Source organism: Lemur catta, chromosome 1, assembly GCF_020740605.2.
Source record: "Lemur catta isolate mLemCat1 chromosome 1, mLemCat1.pri, whole genome shotgun sequence".
NCBI classification, from domain to species: domain Eukaryota; kingdom Metazoa; phylum Chordata; class Mammalia; order Primates; family Lemuridae; genus Lemur; species Lemur catta.
In genome coordinates, this window is record NC_059128.1 from 159,813,052 (window position 1) to 159,831,744 (window position 18,693).

The 18,693-nt window shown below is 37.9% G+C and overlaps 1 protein-coding gene across 2 annotated transcripts in view; it reads right to left on the reverse strand.

The window, feature by feature from the left end:
* KAT2B (lysine acetyltransferase 2B) overlaps positions 1-18,693 on the reverse strand; it is a 95,670-nt gene that overhangs the window by 48,115 nt on the left and 28,862 nt on the right. For both annotated transcript variants that reach the window (XM_045538085.1, XM_045538092.1), the window contains exon 3: positions 1,898-2,043. In XM_045538085.1, the coding sequence (XP_045394041.1) occupies positions 1,898-2,043 (146 nt within the window). The remainder of the gene's footprint in view (positions 1-1,897; positions 2,044-18,693) is intronic.

Genomic DNA, 18,693 nt, shown 5'->3' on the forward strand with positions numbered 1-18,693 from the left:
CAAATATGTCTACACTGTTATTTAAAGATGAAGGGGGTAAGGAGAGAAAAAAATGTACTTCAAAGCAGAGCAATACTTTCTGGCCTGTTTGGTCAGTTTTAAACCAAGAGGAGGCTGACAGGATGGAAACCTTGACACCACCTTCACTTCCAACAGGGTGGTGGGTAGCTGCCAGTGAGCTCCGTTCCAAGATAAATAATAGCTGCAGTCATGCAGACCTTGTTTTTCTTCAACTAAGATCTTTTTCCAAAGAAGCTCTAAACAGTACGAATCTGCCAGGGTTCAATCTGGATGACTCAGGCCTCACAGCCATGTCAACAATTTGTCATCTGGACACCTGAAGTGGTCTAGTGCCTGCTAATGGCTGTGGGGAATCCAGCTGTTCATATTCGTACATATTCTTTCTCTCTCTCTCTCTCTCTCTCTCTCTCTCTCATATTAAACTTTTTAAAATTAATATCCCCAATAATACTCCAAAGGTTAACAAAGGAATCATAATTCTACCTCTCATTCCTATCTCCTTTCCACCCAAACCCCCCCAGCACAATAAAAGGCAAAAGTTAATAAAAGCAGAGAAGAGAAAAGTATGGATCAAATAAGTTCAGACAAAGAAAACGGTTATACAAATTGGGTACAAACTGAGATTCCTAGCAGCCACGGTAAAAGAGGGAACTCAATGGAAAATTTAGCTATCCTTGTCACATAAAAATGAAGCACAGTGCCTCTTATTAGAAGAGGCAAAACGTTCCTGCCCGTAAGCTCTGAGTGCTTTGTTTTGCTTTTAAACACCCTTATAAGGGTTACACAATACGACATAATCTACAATGCCCTTGGTAGCAGGTTTATTTTTTTAAAAGGTTATTCCTTCTGGCAGCCTCCTTTATGAATCTATTTTTGGCAAGCTCAAGTCTTGCTATCCGTTCCCATCACCAGTTCCCCTCCCACATCTGTTAGTCCTGACTGTAATCGGAAGCTTGAGAAGACAAACATCTGTGGGAAGGGAATGGACGAGACCCAAACGGAGCTGAGGTAGAAGCATGAGGAGGCAGCTATGGGGAATGGTAGCAATAATCAGGGACTGGTGTCAACAACACACAGGGAACAGTGTAGAAGAAGCCAAAACAAATCTGGAGAATCTCGATTCCTCTCCTTGAAGCATAAGGGACAGGACTTAGAGCCACCCCTCCAACTACATCTCCTCACACCCTCCCCTTGGCTCACTGGCTCCACCACACTGGCCTCCTTGCTGTTCCCATATCACAAGCTCTCTTGGTGCACATTCTAGATACTTCTTGTTCTCTCTGCCTGGGAGGCTCTTTCTTTCCCCAGCTCTGTGCATGGATGGCTCCTATTTCCCACTCATATTTATGCTCAGCTGTCCTCTCCTCAGAAAGGCTTTCCTATGCGCCCTTCCTCATAGGCATGTCCCCCACCCGCCACTGTCCCTGCCATTCTGACTCCACTTACCCTACTTTTTTTCCCTTCACAGCACTTACCACCACCTGCAAACGTATTATTGACTTGTTGATTCTCTGTCTCTCCTACTGAAATGTAAACTCTGTGAGGGGAAGAACTTTGGTTTGTCCGGTAATCTATCCCTCATGCCTACATTAGTGCCATGCACAGGGCAGGTGTGCAATAAATATTTGTTGGATGGATGGAAAAAAAAATCTGTAAGCATATGCAAATCAAGATATTCAACTATGCATATAAGGGTGAAGGCCTTCAAGGACAGTGATGTGTTAAAAGTATGGGGGGTCATTTTAGAGAATCTGTCGTGAAGGCACCTGATTCAGCAACCCTGAGGGCAAAATGTATCTCGAGCTGAGAGCCTTCACATCCATGACCTGTCATAAGGAGAAAGAAGAAAAGCCTTTTAAAAATGTTAAAATCTCACCTTAAATAGGTAGAAATAAACTTGTTTGGTATCTGCATCTTCTTCCTTGTGGACACAGGTAAAGAGATATTCCACATCCAACACTATTCCCAGGAGTCTGTTCATTTCTTCCTCTGACACATTCTCCAGGTGGGAAACATGAGCAGCTTATGGTAAGATCAAAGGAACATATGTAAGAAGTCAGTTGGAAACCACAACACACCCCATTTTAAAATAGAAGTTTTTCTTTTACAAACATTCTCATCAATCCATTAGGCTCACTGTAAGTAAGAGAAAATTTCTGAACCCCTGTAAGACTGAAATCTTCTCAAAAAATCTATGTATAATTAAGAGACTACCATGTTGCTGAGCCTCAGCCTCCCCATCCAACACTAAAACAGTCCAGTAGCTAATGTGTTTAAATAATGTAAATTTTAAAAACCAGGACTGGGAGCACCAAGTCTGGCCATGACAGAGTCAAGTTCTTATGTTTCAATATAAGCAAATTCTCTACCATGCCACAGGGGTTCTCTAAGGTCCTAGACATGGGTCCAGGATTTGTGGGCTTGTGTTTCAGAGGTGCAGAAAACCAAGCTCCTTAAAGGTTTAGTTCTAAGTCCTGCAAATAGCTCAGTCAGCCAAGAATATCAAAATAGTGTGAAGACTGGAGGCCCTTTCCCTCTCCCTGTCTGACTCAGGCACACGAAGACCTCACTGTCTGCAGCAAAGTAACCAAAGCCTATTTTTCCTTGAGATTAAAATAAACATCCTCCATGATCGAGCCGCCAAACCTGCTTTTCTATCTTTGTTCTGTTTTCTTACTCTAGTTTTAGTGACCTATCCATTGAGCCTCTCCTCCCCAAGTCGCCTGTGATGTCTTCTATCCAAATCCAGGCCATTGTTCAAGGTTATCACATTTAATCCTCAAACAATCCCACAAAGTAGGTATTGGTAATCCCATTTTATAGCTGAGGAAACTGGGGCTCAGCGAGATTGAATATTGTTTTATCAACTGTCACTCAGCCAACAAGGCAGAGCCAGCCAGGGTCTGAAAGTAAAGAATGTCTTACCCAAATTCTAATGCACCTACAAACATATTTTTGTTGATTCATTGATTCACTTCAAGTCCTTTCTCACTGGAAAAAGGATCGCTAGGTAAGCCATCCAATAATCACCTGCTATCCCAGAAGTTCCTCTAAGCTGGGATTATGTCTTTCATTTCTGTTATCCCCAGAACCTATTACTAAGTTTGCCACATAATGAGATCCTCTTAGGGGTAGCTCTAGGTGTGCTGATTTAAACATGCTTGGACACAGAAGTGCTTGAGATGATTTTTAAAGAAACATTAAAATACATAAAAAAGTGATAGGTTTTCCCTTGCCTTTTTAAAGGGAGATGGAACTAAAGGCTATTGAAGAATACCTGCAAGGTGTCAGACATGGGTCAGTCTACTCTGGAGACCATGGTACCCTTGTCATTAAACCACAATGTTTAATCAGAAGCCTGGGATAGAGGACGCTGCCAGTACCCACCTTGATGCCTTCTTACTCCAGCTCCTGGCTTCCAACTACCAGCAGCTCCATTTCTCCTTGTAAGGGCTTTTCCTGTCACTATAACCTACTCTGCTACCTACATACCGCTCAAAAGCAGCCCTCAACCAAAAACTAAAGAAGTTGGTGCATAAATACCTCAGTTTCTTCACTCCTCAGGTGGAATAACTCTGAGGTAAGTGTTCTACACTGACTCTCAATTTTTCCCCCACAGAATTAAGTACCAGTTGCCCACAGTGAGAGCTGGCTTAGTAATCCACCATTTATTGGCCACCTTTTCCTCTTTGTTTCAGTTTTCCAGTCCCCTACTTTCAACCCCAATAAACTACTTGCACTCAAATCCTTGTCTCAGAGTCTGTTTCTGGGCGAGCTCAGACTAAGACATCTAAACAAAAGTGTTTTCACAGAGTTAAGAAGATTAAATACCAAGGGATAGGGGGCTCCTAAATGTCCTCGAGGAGCAGGAGTAGCTATACTTATATCAAACAAAATAGACTTTATGTCAAAACTATAAAAAGAGACAAAAAGGGTATTGATGATAAAGGAGGTCAATTCATTGAGAGGATAAAACAATTATAAATATATATGTAGTTAACATTGGAATACCTAAATATATAAAGCAAATATTAATGGAACTGAAAGGAGAGATATTTACAGATGGTGAAACTGAGGAAACAATAAAAAAAAAGTAAAAAAAAAAAGGAAAAGAAAAAAAAAATGAAAGGAGAGATAGACTGCAATACAATAACAACAGGGGACTTCATTACCACACTTTTAACAATGAAGAGACCATCCAGACAGAAAATCAATAGGAAACACTGGGCTTGAACTATACTTTGGACCAAATGGACCTAACAGACATGTACAGAACATTCCACCCAACAAGAGCAGAATACACATTCTTCTCAAACAGGATGGAATTTTCTCTAGGATAGATCATATATTAGGCCACAAAACAAGTCCAAACAAATTTAAGCAGACTGAAATAATACCAAGTGTCTTTTCCAACCATACTGGTATGAAACTAGAGATCAATAACAGGAGGAATTTTGGAAAACCCACAAATATGTGGAAATTAAACAACATGGTCTGAACAATCAATGGGTCGAAGAAAAAATCAAAAGGGAAATTTAAAAATATCTTAAGACAGAAGTGAAAATGGAACATAACAAAATTTATGGGATGCAGCAAAAGCAGTTCCAAGAGAGAAGTTTATAGCAATAAATATCTATATTAAAAAAGAAAAAAGATCTCAAATAAATAATCTAATGTTATACTTCAAGGAACTAGAAAAGGAAGAAATTAAGCCCAAAGTCAGTAGATGGAAGAAAATATAAAAGATCAGAGCAGAAATAAATGGGACTAGAAAAACAATAGAAAAGATCAACAAAATTAAAAGTTAGTTTTTAGAAAAGATTAAAAAAATTGACAAACCTTTAGCTAGACTAATGCAGAAAAAAGCATAGAAGACTCAAATAAATAAAATCAGAAATGAAAAAGGAGACACTATAATGGATACCACAGAAATACGAAGGATCATAAGAGATTACTATGAACAACTATAGGCCAACAAATTGGATAACCTAAAAGAAATGGATAAATTCCTAGAAACATACAACCTACCAAGACTGAATCATGAAGAAATAGAAAATCTGAACAGACTAATAACAAGGAGATTGAATCAGTAATTTAAAAAAAAAAATCTCCCATCAAGGAAAAGCCTAGGACCTGATGACTTCATGGCTGAATTTCACTGAACATTTAAAAAAAAACTAATACCAATTCTTCTCAAACTCTTCCAAAAATTGAAGAGGAAGAAATACTTCCAAACTCACTTTATAAGGTCAGCATTACACTGATACCAAAGCCAGACAAGGACACCACAAGAAAAGAAAATTACAGGTCAATATCCCTGATGAACAGAGATGCAGAAGTCCTCAACAAAATACTAGCAAACTGAGTTCAAAAGCACATTAAAAATATCATTCAGTACAAGTAAGTGAGATTTATCCTGGGGATGCAAGGAAAGTTCAACAATAATTTGATATACCACATTAACAAAATAAAGGAGAAAAAAACACATGATCATCTCTATAGATACATAAGAAGCGTCTGATGAAACTCTATATCCTTTCTTGATAAAAAAAACTCTGAACAAATTAGGTATAGAAGGAATGTACCTCAACACAAGAAAGAATATATGTGACCAACCCACAACTGACATCATAATCAACAGTGAAAAGTTGAAAGCTTTTCCTCTGAGATTAAGAACAAGACAAAGATGCCCTCTCTTGATACTTCTATTCAGCATAATATTGGAAGTCCTAGCCCACGCAATTAAACAAGACAAAGAAATAAAAGACATTCAAATCAGAGAAGAAGTTAAATTGACCCTGTTTGTAGATGACATGATTTTATACATAGAAAATTCCACCAAAAACCTGTTACTACTAATAAATTCAGTAAAATTGCAGGATACAAAATCAACATACAAAAATCAGTAGCTTCTAAATACTAACAAAAAACTATCCAAAAAAGAAAGGAAAACAATCACATATACAATAGCATCACAAACAGTAAAATAACTAGGAGTAAATTTAACCCAATAGGTAAAAGATACATACAGTGAAAACTATAAAACAATAAAAGAAAGTGAAGAAGACAACAATAAATGAAAAGTTATCTTAAGTTCATGGGTTGGCAGAATATTGTTTAAATGTCCATATTACCCAAGGTGATCTATGGATTCAATGCAATCTCTATTAAATTCCAATGACATTTTTCACATAAAGAGAAAAAACAATCCTAAAATTTGTACAGACCACAAAAGACCCCAAATAGTCAAAGCAGTCTTGAGCAAAAAGAACAAATCTGGAGGCATCACACTAGGTTTCAAAATCTACTACAAAGCAATAGAAATAGCATGCTGCTGGCATAAAAACAGACACATAAACCAATGGAACAGAATAAAAAGCCCAGAAATACATCTACACATTTATGGTCAATTGATTTTCGACAAAGATGTGAAGGGGAAAGAACAGTCTTGTCAATAAATGGTGTTGGGACAGCTGGATATCACATGTAAAAGAATAAAAGCAAAACCTCTTCTCACACCATATGCAAAAATCTAATCAAAATGGACTAAAGACTTAAACGTAAGACCTGAAACTGTAAAACTACTAGAAGGAAACATAGGGAAAAGCTTCTTGACATTGGTTTTGGCAAAGATTTTTTCTATATGACCCCAAAAGCATAAACAACAAAACACAACAGACAAATGAGACTGCATTAAACTAAAAAGCTTCTGCATAGCAAGGAAAAATTAACAGAGTGAAGAGACAACCTGTGGAATGGAGAAAAATATTTGCAAACCACATATCTGATAAGAGGTTAATATCTAAAATATATAAGGAATTCATATAATTCAATAGCAAGAAAACAAATAACCCTATTTAAAAATATGCAAAGGATCTGAATAAATATTTATTAAAAGAAGACATTCAAATGGCCAACAGGTACATGAAATAATGCTCAACATCAATCATCAGAGAAATGCAAATTAAAACCACAATGAGATATCACCTCACACCTATTAGAATGGCTACTATCAAAAAGTTGCAAGATAAGCACTGGCAATAATATGAAGAAAAGGGAACCCTTGTACTCTGTTAGTGGGAATGTAAATTACTACAGCCATTAGGGTACATAATATCAAGGTAACTAAAAAAAATTAAAAATAGAACTACCATATGATTCAGCAATTCAACTTCTGGGTATATAACCAAAGGAAATTAAATCAGTGTGTTGAAGAGACATCTGTACTCCCATATTCATTGCCACACTATTCATAATAACCAAAATATGAAATCAACCTCAGTGTCCATCAACAATGAATGGATAAAGAAAATGTGTTATATTAACACAATGGAATACTATTCAACCTTAAAAACTAAGAAAATCCTGTCATTTGCAACAACACGAATAAACCTGAAGGACACTATGCTAAGTGAAATAAGCGAGGCATAGAAAGACAAGTACTGCATTATCTCACTTACATGTGGAATCCAAAAAAGTCAAACTCATATGATCAGACAGTAAAATGGTGGTTACCATGGACTTGGAGTTGGGGGAATGGGTAGAAATATTAGTCAAAGGGTACAAAGTGTCAGATCACAGAGGTTCTAAAGATCTATTGTATAGTATAGTGACTACAGTTAATAATAATGTATACTTGAAAATTGCTAAGAGAACAGTTTTAAATATTTTCACCACAAAAAAAGGATAAATACATGAGGTGATGAATATGTTAATTAGTTTAATTTAATCACTTCACAATGTATGCATATATCAAAATATCACATTGTATACTATAAATACATTTTTATTTGTCAATTAGACCTTAATAAAGCTGGAAAAAATTATTTTTTAAATTTTTAAAATTTTATTTTTTTAACTGGCATATCATATTTGCATATACTTATAAGGTGATCAGATCAATGTAATTATTATATCCATCATCTCAAAATATTTATCATTTCTTTATGTTGGAAACATTCAATATCTTCCTTCTAGCTATGTGAACCTATACAATATATTACTGTTAACTATAGTCATCCTACAGTGGTACAGAACACTAAACTTATTCCTCCTATCTAGCTTAATTTTGTAACCTTTAAAAAAATCTCTCTTCATTTTTAAATAAACAAATGTCCTAGAGGAAGCCAGATTAAAAGGGTTAAAATTAGAGGGGCAGAGGCCACTGACCTTTCATTTTAATGCAGAAAAGTAACAAGAAGGCAGAGTGATGGGACCAAGGTGTAGGCACACACATGTTGGTGCACATATGTGTTGGTGCATGCCAATAGGGCATTTTTAAAAAGTAAGAAGGGAGGAAGGAATGTGTCTGCCTTCAGCAGTGTTGAATAAATCTAGTGGATACAACTAAACTTGAAAACGCCTACAATGCATTACTATATTATCAAATAGAAAAGGATGGATTAAATTGTTTCTAAGCACATAATTTACATTATAGAAAAATTACACAGGTATTTGTGTGTGGAAACACAAAAATTAATGTCCAAATCTATTACTTTCTATTTGCCTATACCATATTTGGCTTCATCACTTCCTAAGAGATACCCAAAATTAGACTTCGTTTTAGACAGAACATTTACTGGGTCAATTTTTTCTTAAGGCTGCAAAAAATGTTCCTTGAGGTCAGTCTGAAGCCTTTGGGAGACAGGCCTCATTCTGGAGACAATTAGGTCAAAATTTTTATGTCAGTTACTTACAGAAATAGTTTTACTTAATACTATTTTTACCTTATAATATTGTAATCTCTTTCCAGTGATAAGTGAGGAAAGCAACCAGTTTGCAATAGAATGTAAATTCCTTCAGATTCTTCATAATATGAAACCAGCTAAGGTGCTAACATATAGTGGGTTTAACTTATGGAAATACACACCATGATTTATTTTTGAAATCAATGGCTCACTTTTTTTAAGCCACAAAACACTCTGCCAAAATAAATTCTTAATCAGAATTAGAGTTGCTCTGACAGAAATTGAGGTAGAAGCTTCTATTTTCAGAAGGCTCAGGGGCCCAACCCCTTCCCTTGTTGGGATTCCACAGTTTGAAAACCACTGTTTGGAAACATCTTTTTGCATATTTTGAAGAGTAGACTACATAAAAATCAAAATGCTTAAGAGGTGTGACCTGAAAAGGCTCATTCTCCTCTGATTCTGTCCATGATGAAATCTGTGCTCTCTCTTCAAAGCTCTGTATATAACCCAAAGTAGAAAGGAACAGGGCAATGGAGACGGGGGAAGACGTAAATGAAGCAGCAACATTCCCCAGAAGAGAAGGGAGAAAGGTTCTACTGGACAAATGGTGGGTAACTTTTACAGCTGAAGATGGTATCTTTTCCTCTGAAAATGAAGGAAAGGTAGGTCTAGGGTAGGAGGGGGTATACTGAGGCAGGAGGAGAATACTGTATGAGAAGGGTTAAGCTTCCTAGAATGAATAAGGGGATAGGGAGAGATCAAATTAAAGAAGCTGGAGTGTACCATCTGCTTGGGAAAAGGAAAAACAAGAGTCTGGACAAGTTGCTATGAAAGAGAAGATCCCCTGTAAATAAAATCAGACACGAACAGTAATGACCACACTGTATAAATACGTAGTTGTCTAGACATGCCAAATTCTCCGACTCTCCAATAACGGCCCCCTCTCCAACGACGGTAACTATGGATCCCTGTTGACCAAGGCTCCTTTTTGATCCTTACCCAACTCAGTCTCTGAACATCTAGCTCTCAGCTTTTTGCTGTCACCAAACCCACATCACCAGCTAACTTATTCTCAAGCCCCAATCTTCCCCACACCATACCTCACATCCTCTCCATCCCAAGAACACAGGCGCACCATCATCATGGCAAACTGGACCCTAAGAATGAACTCCTCGTGGCCCTTCTCAAAATGGCAGCACGCTCTTGCTGGCCCTGTTTCTGCCAAGGAGCCCATCATTCATTCCTTCAGTGTCCTTTACCTTCCACACGTTTCCAGGCACCAGATTCAGCTGAGCTTCCTTGCCCTATCTCAGAGTCATTGCATTCCCTCTTCCTCCCTTTGTGGCCATCGAGATTTCAAGCCTACAGTTATGAAACAGCCCCCAGACTGTTCTCACTGCTGCCAGGGTGGTCTTCCTAAAATACCACTTTCCTCAAACAAACCCATCTCTACAATTTAAAGATTGCTTCTGACTCTTTGGGGATACTGAACAGAATGAGACTTGTTTAACCTATCTCTGGACTTACCAAGGAGCCCCCTTAATCAATCCCAACCCATGCCAACACCTATGTGTACCTCACTCTAACTGCAAAGCTAAACTACTTACTGTACTGATAACCAACTCATGTCTAACCAAAAAGGACACGCATTAAGAGAACTCCTTCCCCTAATCTTTTCTAAAGAAGATTTTTTGACGCGAATAGGCTCCCTTCCATTATCTAAAACAATGTTTTTTTAAAAGAGATATGCCTCTATTATTTGCAAGTCTGGGAGTGTATTATTAAAAACTAAACAATAAAATAAAATAAAAATCTATAAACTACAATGCACAAAGCAGTTAACATGCCACAGAACTCATGATACAAATCATTGCTATTTAAAGCTTTGATGTATGCTCCCTAATTTAACCTCCGTCATTAACTTGGTATCAATGGACACTGTATCAGTAGTAAGAAATTAGCTGGTTCCCTACGCTCCTGCCTACAGTGGAGAAGCATTCTCAGTAATATAATCAATCTTTGAAAATTACAATCCCCCACTGTTTTTATGTGCATTGACTAGAATGTCCTGGGAGCTGTAAATTTTTCATATTACTGACCATTTGTATTTGTTCTCCTGTGTACTGCCAATTTTAGTTTCTTTGTTTGCTTTTTTAGGACATTGGTCTTTTTCTTACTACCCTGAAAGAACTTTATGGACTAAGCTTTAGTCTGTCACATTCATTGCAAGTGCTTATGGATTTTGTTGGGGCTTTTGTTTGGTTGGTTCAATTTGGTTGTACAGAAACTTTAACTTTTTTTTTATTTCAGCATATTACAGGGGTACAACTATTTAGGTTACATATATTGCCTTTGCCCCACCCAAGTCAGAGCTACGAGCGTGTCCATCCCCCAGATGGTGTGCAGGGTACCCATCAGGTGTGAATATACCCAATTCCCTCCTCCCTGCTCCCACCTGTCCAATACCCAATGAATATTACTACTATATGTGTACATAAGTGTTTATCAATTAATTCCAATTTGACGGTGAGGACATGTGGTGATTATTTTTCTATTCTTGTGATACTTCACTTAATAGAGTGGGCTCCAGCTCTATCCAGGATAATACAAGAGGTGTTAGATCACAATTGTTTTTTGTGATGGAGTAGTACTCCATGCTATACATACACCACATTTTATTAATCCACTCATGTATTGATGGGCACATCTTTGCAATTGTGATTTTGTGCTGCTATAAATGTTTGAGTGCAGATGCCTTTTTTATAGAATGTCTTGTTTTCCTTTGGGCAGATGCCCAGTAATGGGATTGCTGGATCAAATGGTAGTTCTACTTGTAGCTCTTTGAGGTATCTCCATATTACTTTCCACAGAGGTTGTACTAGTTTTCAGTTCCAATTTTAAATTTTTACAAAGTCAAATCTACATTTGGAATTTCTTTTAAAATCTTGCTTGAAAAGGCCTTTTCCTCATAGCCAAAAGATAACAAAAATGTATTTTCCCCTAGCTCTTTTAACAAATGTGTTTTTAAAATTTAAAACATTCCTCCATGAAAATGAAAATGTCATAAAAGACAAAAAAAAAAAAAAAAGCCGAGAAACTGTTCCAGATTAAAGAAGACTAAAGAGACAGGACAACTAAATACATATGTGATTCTAGACTGGATGCTTCACAGAGAGGAAAACATGCTACAAAAGACACTTTTAGGTCAACTGATAAAAGGAGACTACAAACAGTAGATTAAAGTATTACATTAATGTTAAATTTACTGAAGTTGGTAACTAAAATGAGGTTATATAAAAGAATACCTTTATTTTTAGGAAATATATATTGAAATATTTAGGGGGGAAAGGACTATAACATATGTAACTTATTCTCATATAGTTCAGGAAAAATAAGCAAATTCATAGAGACTCATATATATATGACTCTCTGTATATGTATATTTATATACATATATATATGTGTATATATATATATATATATATATATACATATATGAACAAGTAACAAAGGAAATAGGATAAAATGTTGCCAATAAGTAAATCTGGGCAAAGGACAGATTGGATACTCTTCATTACTATTCTCATGACTTTTATGTAAGTTTTAAATTATTTTCAAATAAAAGTTTTTAAAAATCTTTCTTCCATTTAATTTGATAATCAAATGTAAAAGATCCTGCTTTTATTTTAATAGTCTTCCAAGGGCTTGATAGAAAGCATTGATATATAGTAATTACCCAAGATTGGCCAATCCCTGACTTGTGGGAAACGCGCATTCCTTTTGGCAGGCCACAATTCCCCCGGTCCATTTTGTGAGGAGGGCAGGGGAAAGCAGAGGGAAGGTGGGAGTCAGAGGACCGGGAGACACTTTGCTTTCTTTACATCTCTCCAGGAGGGTGTACCTTGGCACCTCTCAGTGCCGTGCCGGACTTGTAAACACCCAGGGTGCCACACAGCTACCCGCCATAAGACCACTGCCAAGAATCACAGTGCAGCTGTTGCCTCGTTGAGAACAGGAAGTGCACTGTCACTGTGTGCTGTGACCCTTGCTAAGCTCTGGCTCCATGTATCACTGGCCTGCACTTCTTACCAGCCAGTCCTCACATGCCCTGCAGTGTGCACCACGGGCAGCAGTGGCGAGGCAGCTAACATGTCCCTGCTCCTTTGGACCAGAAGCAAACAACAGCACAGCATCTATAGGATTTATAAGCTGCTCAAATACATATTTTGTTCATGAAATTAAGGGTCAAGGCTAAGAGGTAAAATTAATGACTGCAGTGAAATCTGTTGAACTATTGTGCAAAAAAGTTATTTAAAAGTGGTTTCACCTGTAATCTCAGATGAAAAAAAGAGAAGTCTAAAAGTAAGAGTCCATTAAATGAGTGCAGAAATATAATACAAACCACAGTGTAAATTTAAATATTCCAGTAGCCACGTTAAAACAAGGTAAATAGGTGAAATTTATTTTAATAATATATCTAATATATTCCAAAGTATTATCATTTCAATACATACTCAATATAAAAAATTACTGCCCAGGTGCAGTGGCTCACACCTGTAATCCTAGCACTCTGGGAGGCCAGCCAGGAGGATCACTTGAGCTCAGGAGTTCGAGATCAGCCTGAGCAAGAGCGAGACCCTCGTCTCTACTAAAAATAGAAAAAATTAGGTGGGCATGGTAGGGCACACCTGTAGTCCCAGCTACTCGGGAGGCTGAGGCAGGAGGATCCCTTTTTTTTTTTTTTTTTTTTGAGACAGAGTTTCACTCTGTTGCCTGGGCTAGAGTGAGTGCCATGGCGTCAGCCTAGCTCACAGCAACCTCAAACTCCTAGGCTCAAGCGATCCTCCTGCCTCAGCCTCCCAAGTAGCTGGGACTACAGGCATGCGCCACCATGCCTGGATAATTTTTTCTATATATATATTTTTAGCTGTCCATATAATTTCCTTCTATTTTTAGTAGAGACAGAGTCTCGCTCTTGCTCAGGCTGGTCTCGAACTTCTGAGCTCAAACAATCCGTCCACCTCGGCCTCCCAAAATGCTAGGATTACAGGCATGAGCCACCATGCCCGGCCCAAGAGAATCCCTTGAGCCCAGGAGTTTGAGGTTGCTGTGAGCTAGACTGATGCCATGGCACTCTAGTCCAGTCAACAGAGTGAGACTCTGTCTCAAAAAAAAAAAGAAAGAAAGAAAGAAAAAAATTATTAATATTTTACATTGTTTTATTGTACTAAGTCTTCCAAACTGATGTGCATTTTACACCTGCAGCACATTTAAATTCAAACTTCAAACTAGCCACATTCCAAGTGCTTAGTAGCCACATGTGGCTAGTGACTACTGTGTTGGACAGTGCAGGTGCAGATTACAAACTATGAAAGCTCCTCTCTAAATAAATGCAACCAGTCCTCTTTTTGCCATTATTGAATTCAATGAATATTTATTAATGAGAGAATAAGTCCAATTATGCTTAAACTAAATATATTACAAACTGGAGGAAAAAAAAAAAATCAACCCTTAATCCCAGTTCAGTACAGAAAACCAACAAGGCTATATAATTATAGTTATATATGTATAAGAAAGAACATTATAGGCCGGGTGTGGTGGCTCACGCCTGTAATCCTAGCACTCTGGGAGGCCAAGGCGGGCGGATTATTTGAGCTCAGGAGTTCGAGACCAGCCTGAGCAAGAGCGAGACCCCCGTCTCTACTAAAAAAATAGAAAGAAATTATATGGACAGCTAAAAATATATATACAAAAATTAGCCAGGCATGGTGGCACATGCCTATAGTCCCAGCTACTTGGGAGGCTGAGGCAGAAGGATTGCTTAAGCTCAGGAGTTTGAGGCTGCTGTGAGCTTGACGCCACGGCACTCTAGTCCGGGCAACTGAACAAGACTCTGTCTCAAAAAAAAAAAAAAAAAAGAAAGAAAGAAACTTCAGCACCTGTAATTGACATTTTTTTAAATTTAAAAAAATAAAAAAAGAAAGAACATTACAATAGAGCTCCAAGAAGGCTTTTATTCCTTCTACAAAGTTCTAGAGTACTCAAGCCTTAGAGGATGAGCAGGATTTCCTGGCAGAAAATGTAGTAGTAAACGAACTGCAGGTGGTGTGAGCTTCCAGATCTAAGGCAAAAGTGGAAGAAAGTTTAAAAAACCTTCAGAGAACATGGAGCAGCCAGATGGCCAAAATGCAATGTAGATGATCAGAGAAAGGCCTAGAAGGTATAGAGGCCTCCGTGAACCTGCATGCTCAGCTAAAGATCAGACTTCACTCTGAGGATTACAGGAAGCTCAGAGGGGTTATGCAGGAGAACGTGATCACATTCGATCACTACTTTCTGGGAAAGCCGGGTATGCAAGAATGGAAATATTAATAGGAACTCAAGGAGCTCCGGAAAACACAGCCAAGGACTATGAGGAAGAGCCTCAATTCAGGCAGTGCTAGAGGGAGGTAGGTGGCGGGAGAATCAACAGGACTTCATGACCAGGGAGAAGTAACTCACATCAAGTGTCAGAGAAAATATCACCAGTGTTAACCTCTTAACTCCTGCTGTAGCACTCACAGCTCAGGACAACTCTAAAATCTGCATCTGAAAGGTTGCTATTTAAATGATAAACAAACAAATAAATCTGCATTCCTCCAGCCAAGAGGAATAAGCTGGCTTGATTGAGTGGCTGTGTCGGTGTGCTGGCTGGGCCCCTGCGCAGTACCTGTGTACGTGGAAACTAAGAATTCAGTGGTGCAGGCCCATGCAAATGTGGGATGGCCGAAGAAAACGTGCTGAGTCAAAGGATCTGCTTAAAATGATTGAAATGTTTGAAATAGTCCATGAGAAAAATACTGTTATTCTTTTCATACTGCTCAAGAAATAAACTGTAGAGTAATTGCTAAGGCTAGCTCTTTAGAAAGTTCACTGTAAATGAGCAGGAAAGCAAAGGTAACTGTGGTAACAAAGAAGTGTCAATGCCCACTACTGAATTTCTATATACATATATCAGAAAAAGCTGATGACACTGAAAAAATAATCAAAAAACTTCCACGTGAAACTGTAAAAAAATTATCACTAGTCAAATTTTATAATCAGTATGTTCTGGCACAGTTCAGAACAATGGACTCCAAAATGACAACAGAAATGCCAATTGTGTTTTGATCACCACGGTTTGTTTCCTCCTTTTCTGATCATAAAATCAGGTTGCTATTTAAATAAGCAGTCCCAAAACAAGAAATTTTATTAGGAGAAATAAGGAGAAATGTTGGGACCAACTGAAGTGCTTTGTTAGGACTCTCTGTCAAATTTTTATAAATTGAATTTGATTGTACCAATCCCAAATATCAAATAATTTCAGAGAATGAACTAGAATGTTCTAAGCCAGCACTATCCAATAGAAATACAATGTGAGCCATATATACAATTTTAGATTTTCTAGTAGAAACAATCAATTTTAATAACATTTTATTAATCCAACATATCTAAATTATCATTTCAACACATAAACAATATAAAAATTTATTTCATTTTGTTAAAATAGAGACAGGTTAGTTGAATGACCAGGACTAAAAAATAAAAATAAAAAAAATAAAATATGTTAAAAAATAATAATAATAAAATAAAAGAGACAGGGTCTCACTATGTTGCCCAGGCTAGCCTCAAACTCCTGGACTCAACTGATCCTTCAACCTCACCCTCCCGAGTAGCTGGGACTATAGGCTCACACCATGGCACTGGGCTAAGAAATTACTGAGATATTTTGCATTCTGTTTTTGCATAGTAGGTCTTTAAAAGCTGGTGTGTATTTTACAGAAGCAGCACATCTCAGTTCGGAGTGGCCACATGTCATGGGCTCATTAATCACATGTGGCTAGTGGCTACTATATTGCAAAACGCAGGTCTAGACCAACCATTTCATTCTGTGGATAGAAATACTACCTGCAAAAAGGTTAAAGGACTTGGTAAATAAATTGCAGGGCCAGGCTAGAATTCTTATTTCCTAACTCCCAACTGAACGTTCTTTCTACTTGATCAAACTATCTCACTCTTGTGTTTTATGCTCACAAGACACACAGTAGTATCAAATTATGGCAGGCCAAGGATGCCTGAGATGAAAGCAATTGTCAGGAGACTACACATGACCTGAGCTCACTGTCAAAAGAATATGTATGGCTGAGGCAAAAGATACTCAACATCTAATCAATAGAATTGATACTATCTCAATTGGTAAGTCGGAATGTTTTGCTTTGACAAGTCCAGGCACATTACATATTGTGAACTAAAATAAAATCTTAAGGCTCACCTGCCACCGGCTGACTGAATGGAACCCCTCGTGGCCAAAGGAATATCCTAAAACTAAATTGCCTGCCAGGAGGAGGGAGGTCAGACAAACACCATCATGTCCCCCTCTCTTCCTGGGGGACATCCTTTATAACCCATTAACAGGCCAAAGGGTATGCAAGACAAACCTGCAGGTCCTCAATTTACACAACAAATACATGTGGCTTATCTCTGATAAACAGCTCCTTATGTTAAACATTCCAGCCTTTAGACAAAGCTTCATGTCTTTAGCCAATTACAAGTCAAAGAATCTTTAAGCCTACCTATAAACTGTAAGTCCCACCCCCCAGCCTCCCTTCCAGATGGTCCACCTTTTTGGGCCAAACCAAGGTATGCCTTCCACGTACTGATCTATGACTTTACCTATAACCCCTGTCTCCCTGAAATGTATAAAACCAAACTGGAACCCAACCACAGCAAGTCCACTTGCTCTTGGGTGTGGCTCCGGGTCATGATCCTCAAATTTGGCTCAGAATAAATCTCTTTAAAATTATTTTATAAGGTTTGGCTTTTTTTCCGGTTAACAATATTGATATGTGTGTATAATTACTGGTGACTAAATTAACCATGCTGACTACATGTGAAAATAGAACAACAGTGTACAACAATTGAAACGTATGAGAACTCGAGCTTGCACCATTCCTGACAGAATTCCCTAGACTCCAACCTCTACTTTGTTGGTAACAATCCAGAAATACTCCACATGAATAAGATAAGATAAAATGTCTGGAATTTATAATAATCCGGAGGAACAAAAAGGGATGGGGGCTTTTAAATAAAACAAAATTAGCAAATGTTACTAATCATTAAAGCTGGGTGATGGTACAAGGCAGTTTATTAAACTATTCTTTCTCCCTTCATGTGTGTTTGAAACTTTCCATGGTAAAGTTTTTTTAAAGCAGGGAGAGAGGGAAAAGGGAGATGTAATCTCAAAAAAAGGTGTTCTAAAGCCCCTTATACTAAGACAAATAAATAAGCTATGGCATTCCAGCAAAAATTCTAATAGCACTTGAAACTGTGCATGTGCAGACATTTCAGTTTTAAGGAAGCCAACTAAAGGTTAGAGGGGAAACAAGAAAGGAAGGAACAATAAAATATTTTTAAAAGACCTACAACTCTAGTATCCTGAGAAAATTACTGTCAACAACTCAACATACATCCTTCCAGACCTTTTCCTGATCCTATATATTAAAATACATGTTTGTGGTATAATATGAAATATGTTTGGTCTTTGTCCCCAGCTCCTGTCTCAGAGTTTCTAAAACCCTTGAATTCCAGAGCAATAGAAGTCTTGTTTATTATTCATGAGCCCCTTTTGATCACACCTGAGTTCATGCTCATGAGGTGACTTAAGGTAAGGAGCCCAGATAGCCCAGGATGAGGCCAATCACCAGAAACACCAAGTGATAAGAGGATTGGATCTTTCAGCCACACCCACCAACCTCCAGGAAAGATGGCGGAGGGAGGGTTATGGAGATTAAGCTCTATAAAAAAATCTTAACGAGATCTGATAGCCATCCAAATTGCTGAACGTGTACGTGGTGGTACCACGTGTCCAGGTGCAACAGGGTGGCACACGTGGAGAAGGCAAGGAGCTCCATACCCCTTCCCCTAAACCTTGCCCTATGCATCTCTTCATCTGGCTGTCCATCTGTAT